The sequence below is a fragment of the Vombatus ursinus genome, unplaced genomic scaffold (assembly GCF_900497805.2).
Source record: "Vombatus ursinus unplaced genomic scaffold, bare-nosed wombat genome assembly UNPS02014830.1, whole genome shotgun sequence".
Lineage (NCBI taxonomy): Eukaryota > Metazoa > Chordata > Mammalia > Diprotodontia > Vombatidae > Vombatus > Vombatus ursinus.
Genome location: NW_020954608.1, coordinates 23,838,780 through 23,855,347, shown reverse-complemented (window position 1 = coordinate 23,855,347; position 16,568 = coordinate 23,838,780). Strand labels below are relative to the sequence as shown.

The following is a 16,568-nucleotide window of genomic DNA, read 5'->3' as shown; positions in this document are numbered from 1 at the left end:
CCTCCCCCTTTTTCCCAGGCTATATGGATGTATTGGGACTCCCCAACTCTATTTCTTCTGATGAGATGAATGACCACCAGGCCTTTTCACCTTCCCTGACCCAAATGTCTTGCAGTCCCCAGTCACTGTCATCTGACCTACTTAGAGTACCTAAGGACTTCTGAGTCTTACCTTTCAGCCTGAAACTGTACCAATAGTACTTTTGGGCCTTTCTATTTTCTCTGCCTCTGCCTGAACTTTTAAAAAATTGTTATTTCCTCTGGAGTGTGAGCTCCTTGAGAGCAGGGTTTTTCAGTTTATATTTGTATCTGTTTTCTTGGCTTTTCTGTTTGTATTCTTAGAATTTAGCATAGTACTTTGCACTTAATAAATGTTTTTTCATTCATTTATTCAGTCTTGGGCCAGAGTTAGAATTTAGTTCTTATTTCCTAGGAGCTTGTTTATTCTTTGAAATCATATTTATATTAACATGTCTCATACAGGAAATCATGTTCAAACTGGACACACATAATTTGGAATCTGGCAGACTGAAATGTCCTTTTGATCCTCAGCAGCCTTTTGCTTCCGTAATGACAGGTAAGATCAAGTACATGTCTATTTCCTTTTAGACCATGATGATTCCTAAAGACTATGTACAATAGATATTTACAAATCAAATCATATTCTACTGTTGATTTACATAAACATCTCAGAGCTTCTTTATATTAATTTTCAATAGAATTCCCAATAACAGTTCCCTACCACTCCTAAAATCTCTAGTTGTAACTTTCTTGTGATAGAGAATCATTTAGGGAACAGTTTTTTGGCATTTCTTTTTAATTGAAATATGATGTTATTAGTATAGTCTTTGTAAAAAAAAATAATCCACCAATGAAGATAAGCACCTTACTTTTAATTTATAGTCTTAAAGAGTTGTGTGGGGGCACTGAGAGATTAATTAACTTATTAAAGCTTTCAAAGCCAATATTTGTCAGTGCTAGGACTTGAACCCAGGTTTTCCTAACTCCCAGGCCAGCTCTGTATTCACTCTGCCATGCTCTTTTCATTTTGGTAAAGATAAAGAGACTAAAAAGATTGACTTACTTCAGCGAGGGCCAAGTTGAGATTAGATAACATAAATTGGTGGTGGATCCAATCAAAATAGTTGTTTCGCTTCTAGCATCATTCAACAGCAAGCATGGAAAAAGTGGATAGTGTACATAATGTGGGATTCGGGTTCAGCAAGACATGAGTCTTGGAATTCCATTATAGAAGACAATGTAGAGTTGGACTGACTTTCAATAGGTTCAAGAATGGGAAGAGAAGAAAGTTAGAATAATTGTTTGGGAGAGCACTAAGGGATGGTAGACCTGGAGATCACAGTTAGGATGAAGAACAGGTTCAGTAAGAGTGAGGAATAGGGAAAGACAGATAGAAAGGTAGGAGGTTATGGTCAGACAGAAGAATTTCAGAGTTCTTGATCACTGTGTTAGAATGCTTATGGCTGATGAGATATATATGTACAGCTATCTGTTACTTTTCTTGTATTAAAAAGGAGTACACATATTTAATCATGAAATATAAAAGTTGCAAAAATTAACTTGGACCCATTTCTTAAATTTTCATAGTATTGTAGATCTAGCACCAGAAAAGACCTTCATGGTCATCTCATCCAATCCCGTAATTTTACAAATGAGGAAACTGAAGCTTAGGTTAAATTGGCCAGCTGATAAGCATCAGAATCAGAATTTGAGTCCCGGTCTTCCTAACCCTAAGTCCAGAGCTCTAGCTGCCATGTCAAAACATTCACGAATGACATATCTTGTGCATGAATGAACACAAGATAGTAGTGAAACATCATGGTACTTTCATATTCAGTAGGGAGACAGGGATGGTGAAACTTTGAAGTGATAGCATATGCGTGTGTATGTGTGTTGGTTACAAAAACAATATGACTCATTCAGCCATTCTATTCAGAAAATAAATAAGATAAATATAAGCTAAATGATTTTTCTTTTTCATCTGATAGATGGGCCAGTATGTCTTTTATTAAAAACATTACACTAAAGGCTGTGGTCATTTCCCCTCCTCCAGTTTGGAATCCATAGGCCCTTTTAATGACCAGGAAGGACATTTTAAGAGAGGTTTGAACAGATCCAATTAGATTTTGTCTCTACCTAACTACAACTTCTTCTCCTTCACCTCTTCCTCCTCCTCCTTTTCCTCCTCCTCCTTCTTCTTTGTAAAGAACATACCATTTTTTCAGTTTACAAAGTATTTTCTACAGAGCAGTTTTTTTGGGGAAATGCAAATTGCATTTGGTCTGTTATTTAGTTCAATTCTTTTCAACAAATATTTATTAAAAGTCTGGTATGTGAAAGATTATTATGAAAATTATTTCATTTAATTTAGCAAAATACTTACAAAACTGTATAGTTGTATATTTGCAGTGAAACATACCTAAATTCAATTTATTTATACAATGTTTTTATAGTTATTTAGAACCTAATTCATGTTCTCCCAGATAAACTTAGCAACAATGTTTAGGCCATTGCCCTGTAGGCCAAATGCTTTCAACCAAAATTCAAGCAAAGTTTATTTTGGTCAAGATTTATTGAACGAGAGTTGAGAATGTCAGCAACGTTCTTTGTGTAGTGATAAAGCCATTGATTTTGTTTTAATCTGAAGGATTAAAGAAAGTTTAGTTTAGTAATAATGTGAAACTATTTCTGAGGCTGCTCTCAAATGCAGGTCCATACATTTCATGTTCTGTGGTCTTCATTCTTTCCCATTCAACACACACTCTGGGCCTACTGAATTCAGCACCAAGAAAGAGTTAATTCAGTTCTGACCACTTTTTTTTTTTTAGCTAAAGAAACACGGTGATAAGCTTTCAGCAGAATTTAGCTTACCTATACATATTTTTTTTTGTAAAAGAAATTGCCCTAAAGCAATATCTTTGGGTAACAATATTGATGAAAGGTCTTGGGACTGTCTTCCTGTCAGTTTTCTACTTCACAAGATGAAGTTTGGAATGCAGTAATGGCAGCATCCTTGTCCTTTTCAGAATTTCTGTATATCAAAGCTGTTGGAGAAATAATTGGGACCAAGGAATGTAGCATGTTATAATTATGAAAGAATGATTCCAGTGCTGAAAGATTCCTTTCAGCAGAGGTTAGGTAAAGATGGGATGTGGTCATTGATATTCTATCAGTTAAACAAATGTTAATTATATTACCCATTCCTCCTTAAGGCATAACTTTTCAAAATGTTCCATTGTTGCCATGGAGAGGAGACACAATGTCTGAGAGATAAATTTTGCCAATAAAGCATTTATAGTTTTTAATTCAGAAACATTTGGATTTTTTCTCTCATACTAGATAGCCTACAGAATTTGAGTTACTTTTTCTTGTTCAATATTGAAAACTAAGACTTATTAAGAGTTATATTCAAATATTATATGGCATAAATCTTTGAAACTATGGAACCATTTCAACTTAAAATCTTTGGCATTTCTTCTAATGATCTCATTAATGTTTCTGTCTCCCAGATGAATACCTCTATGCTGGAACAGCTTCAGATTTCCTTGGCAAAGACACAGCATTTACACGTTCCCTTGGTCCTACTCATGATCATCATTACATCAGAACTGACATTTCGGAACACTACTGGCTCCATGGTTAGTGGTTTTCTTAATTGTGAATGTTTTGCCTTTGCTTTGGGAAAGATAAGGAGATCAACATGATTCACTATTCACATTAGGTGATCCAAAAATGAATTCAGTGAAATACTAGATGTTTCTGTTGTGAATAATGTGGTGTTGACAAAAAAAGACGATATCAGGAGTACCATACTATGATTTGTTATGACTTGGAATATTATTTGAGATTTTCTGGATTTCAGCCTTGTTTGTATGTAATATCTTTAAATTCATTAATAAGTCTGTATATGATAATAAGAACCTCCTTCATTTTAAGTCTTTTTTTATTTTATCATCAATTCATCAGATCACTTATTTGTTTAGGCCTTGCCATGCCACTTAGAAATTTCAATATGGGAAACCATCTTTAGCCAGTACAAAGAAATGTTTGAAGATAAGGAAATTATTTTTATGCTAACCCCAAATGAGGCTAAATCTTACAATATTGTTTTCTAACCATCTGTTGAATTAATTGAAAGAAAGCTTTATTTCCCTCTATAACAAACTATATTGCTGTACAGAAATCATTGAAGTATTGGAAAAATATGGCTGGTATATATGTAACCGTATATATGCAGGAGGAACTCTCAGACAGTTCAGTTTTATCCACTTGCAGAACAGGAAAAAAAAAAAGGTTCCAAAGAAAACTCTGATTTTCTTAAAATTGATCAGTTCTGTGAGTCTTCATAGAAGGGTAAAAGGCAGGACCTAGATCTAGCTTTTTTTTTTTTCATTAAAATGTCTCAAATTTGAATCTGTTTTCTCATAACTTTTCAACTGAAAACCATCTCTTGAAATCATTCTCAGACTCTTATACTTAGTTGTTTACCTATAGCCAGACACTCCTATTTCAGGCCTTTTGAAATAAGGCTAGTCCACATTTACAAGTTCAGTTCTGTGTAGTGTACTTTAAGAGGAATATTTATGAATGAGTGACAAGATTGGTGATGGATTCATAAGTCATTTCATGAGAGGAATAGCTGACTTTGTGTTTATATAGCACTTTATAGCTTACAAAAATTACTTGCAACAGTCCTTTGATTTAGATAATGCATATATGAGCATTTGACAGATGAGAAAATTGAGTTCTATAGAGATATAAAGTAACTTTCCCAGGTTTTCATAGTGGATGGTATCCACTATTATCAGAAAGAATAGAGTCATCTTTGAGTTTTCTGATTTGTCACCAAGTCTTGTCATTACTTACTTCAAAATAACTCTTAGATTTTTTCTTTTCTTTTACTGATGCTTCTACCACTAAGTTCACCTCATTCTGCACTACAGTCATATCCTTCTAACTGCTAGGTCCTCCTCTTTTCAATTAATAATATATCCATTCACTAGATTCATCTTCCTAAAACACTATGGCCATCATGTCATTCTATTGCTCAATAATCTCAGTAAAATGTTAATAAAATATCTTACATTTCTGTAGGATTTTACAATGGCTTTATATTCCCTATAAGATCTTAGTTATACTGTGAAGAATGATGAGGATCATGGAAAAGATGAGGAAAGTAATCATGGATGATGGAATGCACTATTTAACTCTTTTGCTTTCAATTTCTCTTTGAATAAAAACGATCTTTGAACTGGAAAAGACCAAACACAACTAGATGAATAGGGGATTCAAAGCCCACTAAATAGGGAGAACCTAGGTACCCTAGATGAGTTAGGTCACCAGGTCCTGATATGCCACATGCCACAGTCCTGAGAAATCAGGTATGTACCATTACTGAACCACTGCCAATGATATTTTGAAACTTACGGAAGTATTAAAGGACTAGTGAAAGTAAAACATTCTCTCTTCCCTCACCCTTTTAAGAAATGAAGAGAGCGGAATCTGAAAATTGTAGGGCAGGTAGACTATAGTCCTGTTAAAGTTTCACATCTAGATAAGGAAGCAGTCAACATGGCTGCAAGGTTAGGTCATATCAGATTAACTTCATTTCCTATTTTTAGGCAAGGTTATCAGAATGGTAAAATTGAGGGAGAGTTAAGATATAGTTTACCTAGATGTTAACAAAGCATTTACTGTAAACATACAGAAGAGATATGCACTAAGGAGTGATACAGTTAGATGACTACAACTGGTTGAAACTTTGGGCCCAATGAAGAAAAATGATTTGCTTTCATCCTTAGTGGAGATTGTGAGTGGAATACCTCATAGGACTTTAGTTGGACCTATGCTGGGTTTTTTTTTCAGTGATTTGGATAAAGGCATGAATAATATACCTATTTAATTTGTAAATGACAAAAAACTAGGGGTTAATAACTTTGACTGAATCCAATAAACTAAATTTTAATAAGGATAATGTCTTACAGGAGGGTTCAGAAATCAAAGACATAGGTATGTAATTGGGGTACCATGGCTAGATAAGTTTATCTGACAAGTTTAATATTTAATTTGGTACCAAAAATGTTACTCTGATCTTATGCTGCTTTTTTTCCTGATCATACCAAGAAAGCAATATACTATGCCTTAGTCAGACCACATCTGGAGTATGTACATTTGGATACCAGATTTTAGGAAGAGTTTAATAAACTAAAGGATAATCAGCTTGTTGATCATTCCAGATAAGAATCAGCTAAAGAAACTAGGAATGTTTAGTGTGAAGAAGGAAAGACTTAAGTGGGAGACATGATATGTATCTTCAAGTATTAGAAAAAGTATTCTATGGAAGAAGGATTTGACATTCTGTTTGACCCTAGAGGGTGAAAGAGAAGCAATAGGTGTAAACTGCAGTCAATCATATTTGGACTTGATATAAGGGGGGAAAATTCCTAATAATTAAAAGATACAAATGTGGAATGGATTACATTGAAAAGTAATGGGTTTCCTTATACTGGAAGTCATCAAATAAAATCTGGATGACCACATGTTGAATATTCTTTTATGGGAATCCATACAGCATCATCAACTTTAAGTTGGAAAATATCTTACAGCTCATCTAGGCCAAAATTCTTCACTTTACAGATGAAGAAACTGAGTTTTAGAGAAGTATGTGTTGGTTCCACGGTCACACTGGGGATGAGCTCAGGTCTTTTGACTTCATATCCAATGTTCTTTCTACCACACAATGCCATTTCATGTACACTCTGGATGAAATGACCTAAAAGATTTCTTTCAACTCCCCCATCTATGATACTATAATGTATTCTCTTTTGGAGGGGGATACCTTTACTTTATATATGGTCCTGGGACATTTTATTTTCATCATTAAAGACCGAGGGAGAGAAGGGCACAGTTTTTTCAATTTCTTAATCCAATTGTGTCTACACATACAAAATATACTCCAGAAAAATGGAAATCTCGTGCATGTGGTTTAGTTGTTTCAGTCATGTCTGACTCTTCATTAACCATTTGGGGTTTTCTTGGCAAACATTTTGGAAGGGTATACCATTCCTTCCCCTGCTTATTTTTACAGATGAGGAAACTAAGGCAAGTAGAGTTAAGTGACTTTTTCAGGGTCATACAGCTAGTAAATGTCTGAGGCCAGATTTGAAATCAGATAGAAGAGTCATCCTGGCCCCAGGCCCAGCATTCTATCCACTGTGCCACCTAGACATTTTGTTACAGGAAGGACAGCTTTTCACTATCACATTGCATATGCATGGCCATTGTCCTAGGTATTTGGTGCTCTGCCACCAAGGGCTTCCATTCCAGGCCCAGGGTTACTCCCACTCCCAGCACATGATCACTTGCTTGCTCTTACTTGGGTAGCATTTTATTCTTCACAGTATCAGAAACTCAGCAATCACTGGGGGAAATAAGCTCATGTTCCTTGATATGACAAAGTATAGATTCTTCAAACACTTGCATCAACCAACTATAAGGGAATTAATGTAGACAGAGATGTGTCTTGGTTTTAGAGAGATTAATGACTTACCCATGGTCACATCACTAATATAGATCAAAGACATGACTTGAACCTATGTCATTCTGACTTGGAGTTGGGATCTTTAGCTATTGTACCAAGGCTCCTCCCATCTCTTAGTAACCCATGAAAAAAAATTAATATTATTATTTGCATCATAGTTGCAAATTTTCATTGGTAGATGACATTTCTTCTTCAGGGCACTCCCTACATCTATGAAATAGTGGTTCCAAAGGGGGATAAAAGTATTTTTTTTATCCTGACTCAAACACTATTCTAAAGATCTCCATTGCATTGCTTTCAAGCCTCTTTTCACAGTATACATGTAATCTTGATAATGTTAGTCTTGTTAGCACCAATCAAAACATGAAAGTGAAATTCTTCTTTCTATACTTATAGAATATAGATATTAAAATAATAGAACTTACAGAATATGGATATTACTAGTTAACCAAAGAGTCATTTCCAAACCTATCTCTAGTATACTATTCTGTAAATTAGTAATTAATATGGTAATTATGGGTTTTGTTAAAAATTAAGATGAATTTAACTCAAGAAAAGAAAAGAATGTTTCCTGCCTTTAATTTATTGAGTAGCATTAAAGTAGCATATTAATGACAAATGAGTAAAAAAAAATTAATTAATAAGTGCTTACTGTATGTAAAGCACTGTGCCAAGGACCAGAACTATATAGAAAAGTAAGACAGTTTCTGCTTTTGAGGAGCTCAAAAGGTGAAACAACATATGGAAGGTTTCAGCTGCATTTCAGATGAAAGAGTCCTTTGATCTTTAGGTTTCAGAGTATTCAGATGGAAATGCTTCTTTAATATTTATGCTGGGAAAAAAAACATATCAGTCTCTGATGTTGAATCTTTTAATAGTACCAAGGACTTTTGTGACAGGAACTTTCTTTTCTAAGTCTTTAGCTTTGGGTATAGCACTTGTGAGAGAAAATGCCAGCTACATATCTACAGACTTCTCAGGTTTTGAGGGCAGATAATGTTCAAGGTGGTGACCCTCCTGGCATATGCTGCCTCCTGTCTCTTATTAAGGGTGCCTTGCTGCTTCAATTAGGTTGGCATGCTTGTCTTGTGTGTGGTGCTTCGTTAGTTATTGGTGGGGATGGCTGGCCCCTTCTTCACGGAGCCCTTTCCTTAGATGATGGTTGTGAGGGCTAAGGTGGAATCGGGAATGTGTGGTCTGGCCTGGGGGGATTCCTCTTCCTTCTATACCTGTCTGTCTGATGATCAGCAGTTTCTAGTAGTAATGAGAAAGCTGGGCCTTCTCTCCACAATGATTTCTCCTCTCCATGGTGACTAAAGACGCTAGTCTGGAAGGAGGTTTGGTGGTTTCCACAGCATGCTTTTATACTTAAGCTACGATTACTTGCTTGCCTTGCATGATGAACTTTCTAGCAAATTGGAGTTTAAATAATAAGCACTTACTTGATTTTTCTTGTAGACAAAACCATTCATCACAAACTAAGCATTTTGAGACCTTTATTAATATCTTTCTAGTGTCACATAGGAAAATAAGTATGTAATTAAGCATAAATTAGAATGTTAGAATGACCCAAATTATTATTTGTGATTTTAGTAATAGACGATTTTATGTTTTCTTATGATTTAATAATAAACATGTGTGCAATTTTTCAACTTTTTTATCCATGTGGTAAGGATATATCTTAAATAATTCATATTTGATTTTGTATCTGAAGATATCTGAGATTACATTTGTTGACTCTTTTGACAAGTTTAAATCTATCTAATCCACAGTGTGTAGTTAGAAATATAATTTATGATCATATTTAATTATAACTATAGAATATGAATTTATAATTAGAAATTAAACTTTTAATTGATATAGTAATAATTTATTAACACAGTAATCTTAACTGTAGAAATGGTTTTAATATCCTATTCAAAGCCAGGGGGAAAAAGATGGGTTGGAAGTTTTACAGTTTGTGTCTTTCAGTTATTCATTATTGCATCAGTTCGTATCTTTCATTAGTATATCATCAGCTATTAAGTTCTTTTGAGCCAGGCATTATGAGCAGAACAAACGCATGTAAAGAAGAACTGAAATGAACACTGCTGATGATGGACTATTCAATTGAACGAGTTGTACAGCAGCACTTAATGGCTAATTTTTTTCTCCAAATACATCAATAGTATCAATAAGAACAAATGATTTGCTGATTGGAATATATTTTATGGCATCCATTTTTTTACATCTTTGCAAAAAAAATCATTCTGTTTCAGACTTTTACTTTTTATTTTACTTTTTTATGCCAAGGTTTAAAAATATTTGAATTTTTTTACGTTGCAGCTGATATTTCTAATGGGTTTTAATTGGTTTGGAAAGACATTTGAATGGTGATTTTGTGTCCTGGACATATAAAGCATATAACATAATTTAAATTATAAATGAACTTGTAATTATCCAAATCCAGATTTTAAATTATAAGTAGATTTTAAAGCTGGTTTTCAAATATTATTTGAATTTTCTTTTAGTCTATTGCTAGTAGCTGTTTAGGAAGGTTACATATATATCTTAAGTATTTTGTCTTTTTGGATTTATGAATACAATGGGCTGTGGATAAGAATGCCTTTGCTATTAACATCTATGTCCAGCAAATTGCAGAAGCTAAAGTTTCCATCAATAAATTCACAGCTTGCAACTAGGAGAATTCCTTATAAGAAATCCTCTAGTACTTTGATGAATCCAGTTTCAAGAAATGTGAGTTTTCTTATCTTTGGTGAAACTAATCCACCCTGTTAAAGATCTCACCAGGAGATATTTTCCTTCTGGATGGTCTAAATATTGGTATGTTCTGTTTAATACTATTTATCATGGTCATGACCTCAGTGTCCATGGTAATCTTAAACAGCTTTTATTCTTTTCGTGATTGGTATGGGAGGAGGAGGAGATAACTAGTCAACAGTTATTTCAAGTACCCTCTTAATAAATTCCTATTCAATTGAATTCACCCTTTGATTTCTAATCATTTTTCCTTATTTCTATCTACTACCTACTAATTCCATACTGTGGGGAAAACTACCTGGACAATGGAATTTTTCACTCTAAGAAATGAAAAGTATTCAAAAATATACTATCTGTGTGACTTTTCTAGTGATTACTGGTGTATATTTGAAGGAATCACTGTTCATTTATTTTCATCAAAGGATGGCAAAATTACCCTAACATGATAAAAGTTGTCAAAGGCATTGTAAGACCAAGAATCAAAAATATGCGTGTTTCTCTCTTACCTCTTAATTTTAAGAGTGAACTTATAAAGAGCAAATTCATTCATTCAGCAGTTTGTCAAGCTTCAACTATATGAAAAGCATAGTACTAGGTCCTGTTGGTGTACAAAGATATTTTTAGTGTCCAACTGGTTTTTCTAGTAAAGGCAGGCATAACTCTGAGGAAGACACTGTTATTGTTTTCAGGTGTTTTTATAAAATTAAATCATGGTGAAACTCTCCAAGAATGATGTTACATCCCTGCCATCATATAAATTATATATGTATATATATATATGATGTTATATGTTATAAAATTACAAGAAATTACAAAATAAAATATAAAACATGATATGATAGTGAAGTTTTTACTAGGGCAAGGGCATTAGGGAAAAATTAAGACTCTAAGTGTATAAAAATTTCTCAGTGAGCAATAGATGTAGAGAGGCATCTATTTTTCTTTCCTTTCTAGTGATAGCTGAGAACTTTAGCTTTAACTCTTAATTTTTAGCATGTGGAAACAGATTTGTTTTAGGCTTTTCTAAACAGTGCTGTATATGAACTTGTTCTGTTATCTACAAATTTCCCACACAGTAGAAGAAATACAATAGAAAATCTGATTAAATTCTCACTTAGTGGAAACTAAAAGTAGTCATTTCCTCAGCAATTACATGTAAATGTAAAGGCACACATTTAAAATGGCTAAATGATGAGAGGTTCAATTTTTTATATTCAGTTAAATTCAAGGTACAAAACACCTTACTGGATATTGGGAGTATTAAAACAAAGGAACTAAATAGTTTTAATTCCTATCCTTGAGAAGTTTACAATCAAAACAGTTGAGGGCAGGGGATGGATGAGTTCTGATGTGAGGAAGTTTGTTTTATATGGTGGAAATAAAAGTTTTAAAATATTTGATTTAACAATGGATATGCAGTACATGTGGTATTTATAGTGTGCTAATTAATTTTTTATCATTTAGATAAAGGCATAAATGATATACTTATATATACAGATGACACAAACCTGGAAGAGATCACTAACACATTAGGTAACAGCATGTGTACAGATCTTGATTTAGAATTCGGATTGAAACACATAAGATCAAATTCAGTAGGGAGAAGGGAATATTTATTTAGCACCTGCTTTGTTCCAGGCACTATACTAATTGCTTTTACAAATATTATCTCATTTGATCCTTACAATAATCCTGGGAGGTACCTATTATCTTCATTCCCATTTTATAGTTGAGGAAATCGAGGGAAATAGAAGTTAAATGATTTGCCCAGAGTCACATAGCTGGTAAGTTTCTGAGGTTAAATTTGAACTCAGGTCTTCCTGACTCCAAGCTCAGCAATCACTGTACCACCTAGCTGCTTGCAAGCCATATGGAAAAGTCTCATGATTATTAGTGTGCACCAGTAAAGCAGATGGTAGAACCTCTTCTTTAATGTCTTTCTACTGATAAAATCTTATCAGCTTCTGATGTTGAACCATTGCCAATGCAAAGGATTTTGGTGGTATGAGCTTTCTTTTCTAATTCTTCAGTAGCTATGACTGCAGGTATAATTGCCAAGCTACATGTGGTGGTCTGACTTGTTTAGCATATACTGCCTTTTGTGTCTTACTCAGAGTGTCTTGCAGGTTCAGCTAAGTTGTCTTGCCTATCCTGTGTGTTGCACTTAGTTGGCAGCTGGTAGGGCTGTTTAACCCCTTCTCAATAAGAATTCCTTTCCATACGATGATTGTGAGGGCCAGGCTGGAGTCAGGAATGGGTGGTCAGTGGGGGTGGGGGATGGTGCCCCCATACCTATCTGTCTGTCGGAGGCAATTGGTCAGCAGTTTTTGCTGGGCCTCTTCACCACAATGATTTCTGCTCGCAATGATAGCTATGGGACCTGATCTGGAAATAGATCTGATGATGTGGAGGACACTGCTATTCCCAGGACTCTTGGGTTCAAGGTTCTGGACCACCCCCATCATTGTCTGAGGGAAGATGATGGTCAAGGTGGTGGTGATGGTTTCACTTGTTTGCCACATGCTTCCTTCTATGCCTCAAAGATACCTTGTCTAGGAGGATGAAGACTAAGAGGTTCTTGGATTTGGCAATGAAGAGGTCATTGGTGACCTTTGAAAGAGCAGTTTGAGTCAAATAATATAAAAATTAGTTAGATTGCATAGTATTAAGGAACAAATAGGTATCAAAGAAGTGGAACCAGTAGGATAGACTCCTGCCACTTTCTTTTAGCAATATTTCATTTCTTGATCTGATGGTTCATTTTGTTATTTGCTATCAGTAATACCTTATTTGTGAAAATACGTCACATCAACATTAGTCCACTTTTTTAAATAATATTTTAACAATACAATATGATTTTGAACTCCAAAGAGAATAACTTGAGTGAAAAACTAAAATTCATGGTGCTAAAATTTGTGTGATTTAAAATACTCCAATTTTATCGTATGTATTATTTAGCATGCAGAGTACATTAAATTGTTAAGGATACTTAGTTCAAATGTTGCAGCAAGCCCACAGCTAATATCTGATGTCAAATGATGTTATAAAATCATTCTCTAATAACACTACTGTAAATACTGTAGTCAGGATATTTCTTTAATATGATGAAATGATATGAGTGCACATGTGTTAGGGTATTATTTCTGTCATCACCATGGTAATGTTTTATAACTACTTTGCTGCAAGTTAAACTTTTGCATATAGCAAAACATGTTTAACAAGAATACCAAATGCTTATTTTATAGTTTAGAAAACCTTACCAATTCTCCTACAGAAGAATTATTTTCACAAAGTTCCTGGGGGTAAAAAAATAAAGTAAAAGAGACAGCATGATGAGAAAGATAATAAATTAAAAAATAGTTTTTGAATGAGCACAAGAAAGGCCATCTAAATAACCTGATCATTAAAGAAGGAGACGATATCATCTAGAGAGAAATTTAATAGACATCCCTTGAAGTAACTGTGACACTCTTGGAACTAATCCCAATGTTTTATTATCCCTTAAGACCTTTGCACATTTCAACATCTGGCTACATTACTCACTATATGTGATTTCATGATGTTTTGTGATTCGTAGAATACTGTAGGTACTCTTGTGTACTACCTCCAGTAGGGGGTGGATGGTGTGTTCAGGAGGACTAGCACCTCTGGTGTGAGGTCTTGCTGAGCCCTTTTCAGGGCTGCTCATCCACCTTTGGTTTCCCTGGCACTGAATTTTCCATCTATGGATTTAAGAAGCTATAGCATGTACAATGACCACACCACTTTTTGGTGCTTCTCTTGTTTATTTCCTCCTTGAAAAAGCAACAAACTTAGACCTACCATGAGCCTCTCCATGCTCCTTTGGGTGGCATTCCACTATAAGTCTTTGCTAACCTAGACTAATCTCTTTTGTCATGGACCCCTTTGACAGTCTGGTGAAATTTTTGAATGTCTTTTCAGAATGTTTTTAAGATCATGATTAGATCATATAAGCCTCCAATAATGTTACAATGAGATGATTTTTCCTTCAGAAGATATTTTCTATGTTTAATCTTTCCCATATATTAATATGTAATAGTCTGTATTACTTTCAAATGAGGTATTTGTAAAGCACTTAGCAATGTGTTTGGCATATAGTAGGTACTTATTAAATGTTTGTTCCCTTCCCTTTTCATTCTCTTTATAGGAGCAAAATTTGTTGGAACTTTTCCCATACCGGACACATACAACCAAGATGATGATAAAATATATTTCTTCTTTCGTGAGTCATCTCAAGAAGGCAGTACCTCTGATAAGACTATATTATCTCGAGTTGGAAGAGTTTGTAAGGTAAGGTATAATAAATTTGCTTATTTGAACCAATTTATGTTGTTCATTTCCTTCATGAACTGAAAGAAAAAAGGCTTTGATTTTTGTGCTTTCTAAGCCAAATAACCTACATGAATCTTACAAGCAGAAATCATTGAGATCCCAAAAAAGAAAATTAATTTAAATTTAGAAACTCATTCACTGGGTGCTTAAACTAATGCCTGAGGTTATATGTTAGACAACTCTAGAAGTCACTACATTAATTAATTATTCTTTGTTCCACCAGCCTATTATATTTATCAGTTTTCTAGATGCCTAATACATTAATTGCAGTTTTTATAAAGAGTACCTGAGATTTGAGTATGAGGAAAATCAATTTCAGATTTCATCAAAACCCTTCCTATAAACATGTATCTTTTCATTAAAATGTAAGCTTCTTGAGGAAAGCTTCTTAACTTTTTCTTTGTTTCCCCTTTATTTTTTTTTAACTCAGTAACTGGTAGGTTGTAAGGGCTTAACAAATATTTGTTGATTGATTGATCAATACAGTGAAGAAAAAATATACTGAATTATAATATCAAAATGAAGGTTTTCTGGGTCCTTAATACAGACCCAAGTTTTGAGAAAAATGGGACAGAACAAAGGATTGCTTTCATTCTCTGTTAAAGTTAATCTTTTTAAGGTTATGAATTAGATGAATGTCATAGGAAATTTAGAACACCATAAAATTCTTTTCCTGCTCCTTTTCAATAATTTTATGGAAAGAATAAATCTACCATAGACATGTATTTGGCTTCAGTAGTTCGAACTTTTTTCCCCCCAGCATATCTTATTGTCATTATCTTGGGTAAAACATAGATCCCTAGGATAAACTAAGTTGTTAGTGAGTGGTGTTTTAAAGTTAATAAGCCCTCTTAGAGGGGAGCTTACTTTGGTCTAATACAAACTTTTCATTTTATTTCCCTAGAGCTTTTGTGTTCTTTGTCTCAATTCTGTGCCTTGAGGCATCTGGACACTTTTAGGGACAGGAATACTTACCAGCATTGAACTGAAAGCTCTAATGAAAACTGTCTTTGATTGAAGCCAGCTAGTCAGCACAGATCATTCTTTACCTAGTATACATTGGCCACTATTGCCTTGCCCACTGATCCCATCTCCCTTAGGGGACAGAATCTTAGCAAAGGATACTGACTCTTTCAGAATCTAAGAAATTGTAGCATTCTTAATTGAAGCTGATTGCCCAGAGACAAGCAGCTGTTAGCTTAGAGATATTTGAAGGCTGTTACTTTACTAAAGTATGCTTAAATATCCCTTAAATTAGTAATTTAGATTGACATTTATTTATATATATATCAGGAGGCAGCTTTATGAAGTGGAAAGAGCCCTGGATTTAGAGACTAAAGACCTGGATTCCAGTATTGGCTCTATCATTAACTAGGTGGCTAAGTAACTAGTGAATTTAGGAAAATCTCTTTGATTATTTCCTCATTTGTCAAATAAGGAAGGATGGGTGTTTAAGTAGATAATCTCCAATATACCTTCCAATGTTAAAATATACATCTTGTTTTAAAAGTTCATAGGTATATACAATTTACAACCAATAGGAAGAACTCTGAATGGTCTAATAATTTTCATATGAAAGATCCAGTATTTACCAGACAACTGTACATTTATAGATACTCTGGTTTTTAATTCTTAGCTCTTGATTTGGCAAATAGATTTTTTTTAAAAGAAGTTATTTTAAATGAATAAGAATCATTCATAACATAATGTATAATGTGATGGCATCAAAAGCCAGGAACACAAGAGCTTAAATCTTGCTTCTGATACTTATGAACTGAGTGCCCCAGGGCAAATCATTTAAGCTCCCTCTAGTCTAGGTAGCTCTCTAAGACTATAAATTGCAATGCGGGTGCCAGTCTGCATTCGTAGAGTTTCCTCATTAGAGAGTTCTTTAT

At 34.2% G+C, this 16,568-nt stretch overlaps 1 protein-coding gene across 3 annotated transcripts in view; it reads left to right on the top strand.

Annotated features, from left to right (window-relative positions):
- Nucleotides 1-16,568, top strand: part of SEMA3D (semaphorin 3D) — a 256,333-nt gene that overhangs the window by 161,171 nt on the left and 78,594 nt on the right. For all 3 annotated transcript variants that reach the window (XM_027838813.1, XM_027838812.1, XM_027838814.1), the window contains exons 6-8: nucleotides 483-576; nucleotides 3,530-3,658; nucleotides 14,489-14,631. In XM_027838813.1, coding sequence (XP_027694614.1) covers nucleotides 483-576; nucleotides 3,530-3,658; nucleotides 14,489-14,631 — 366 coding nt within the window. The remainder of the gene's footprint in view (nucleotides 1-482; nucleotides 577-3,529; nucleotides 3,659-14,488; nucleotides 14,632-16,568) is intronic.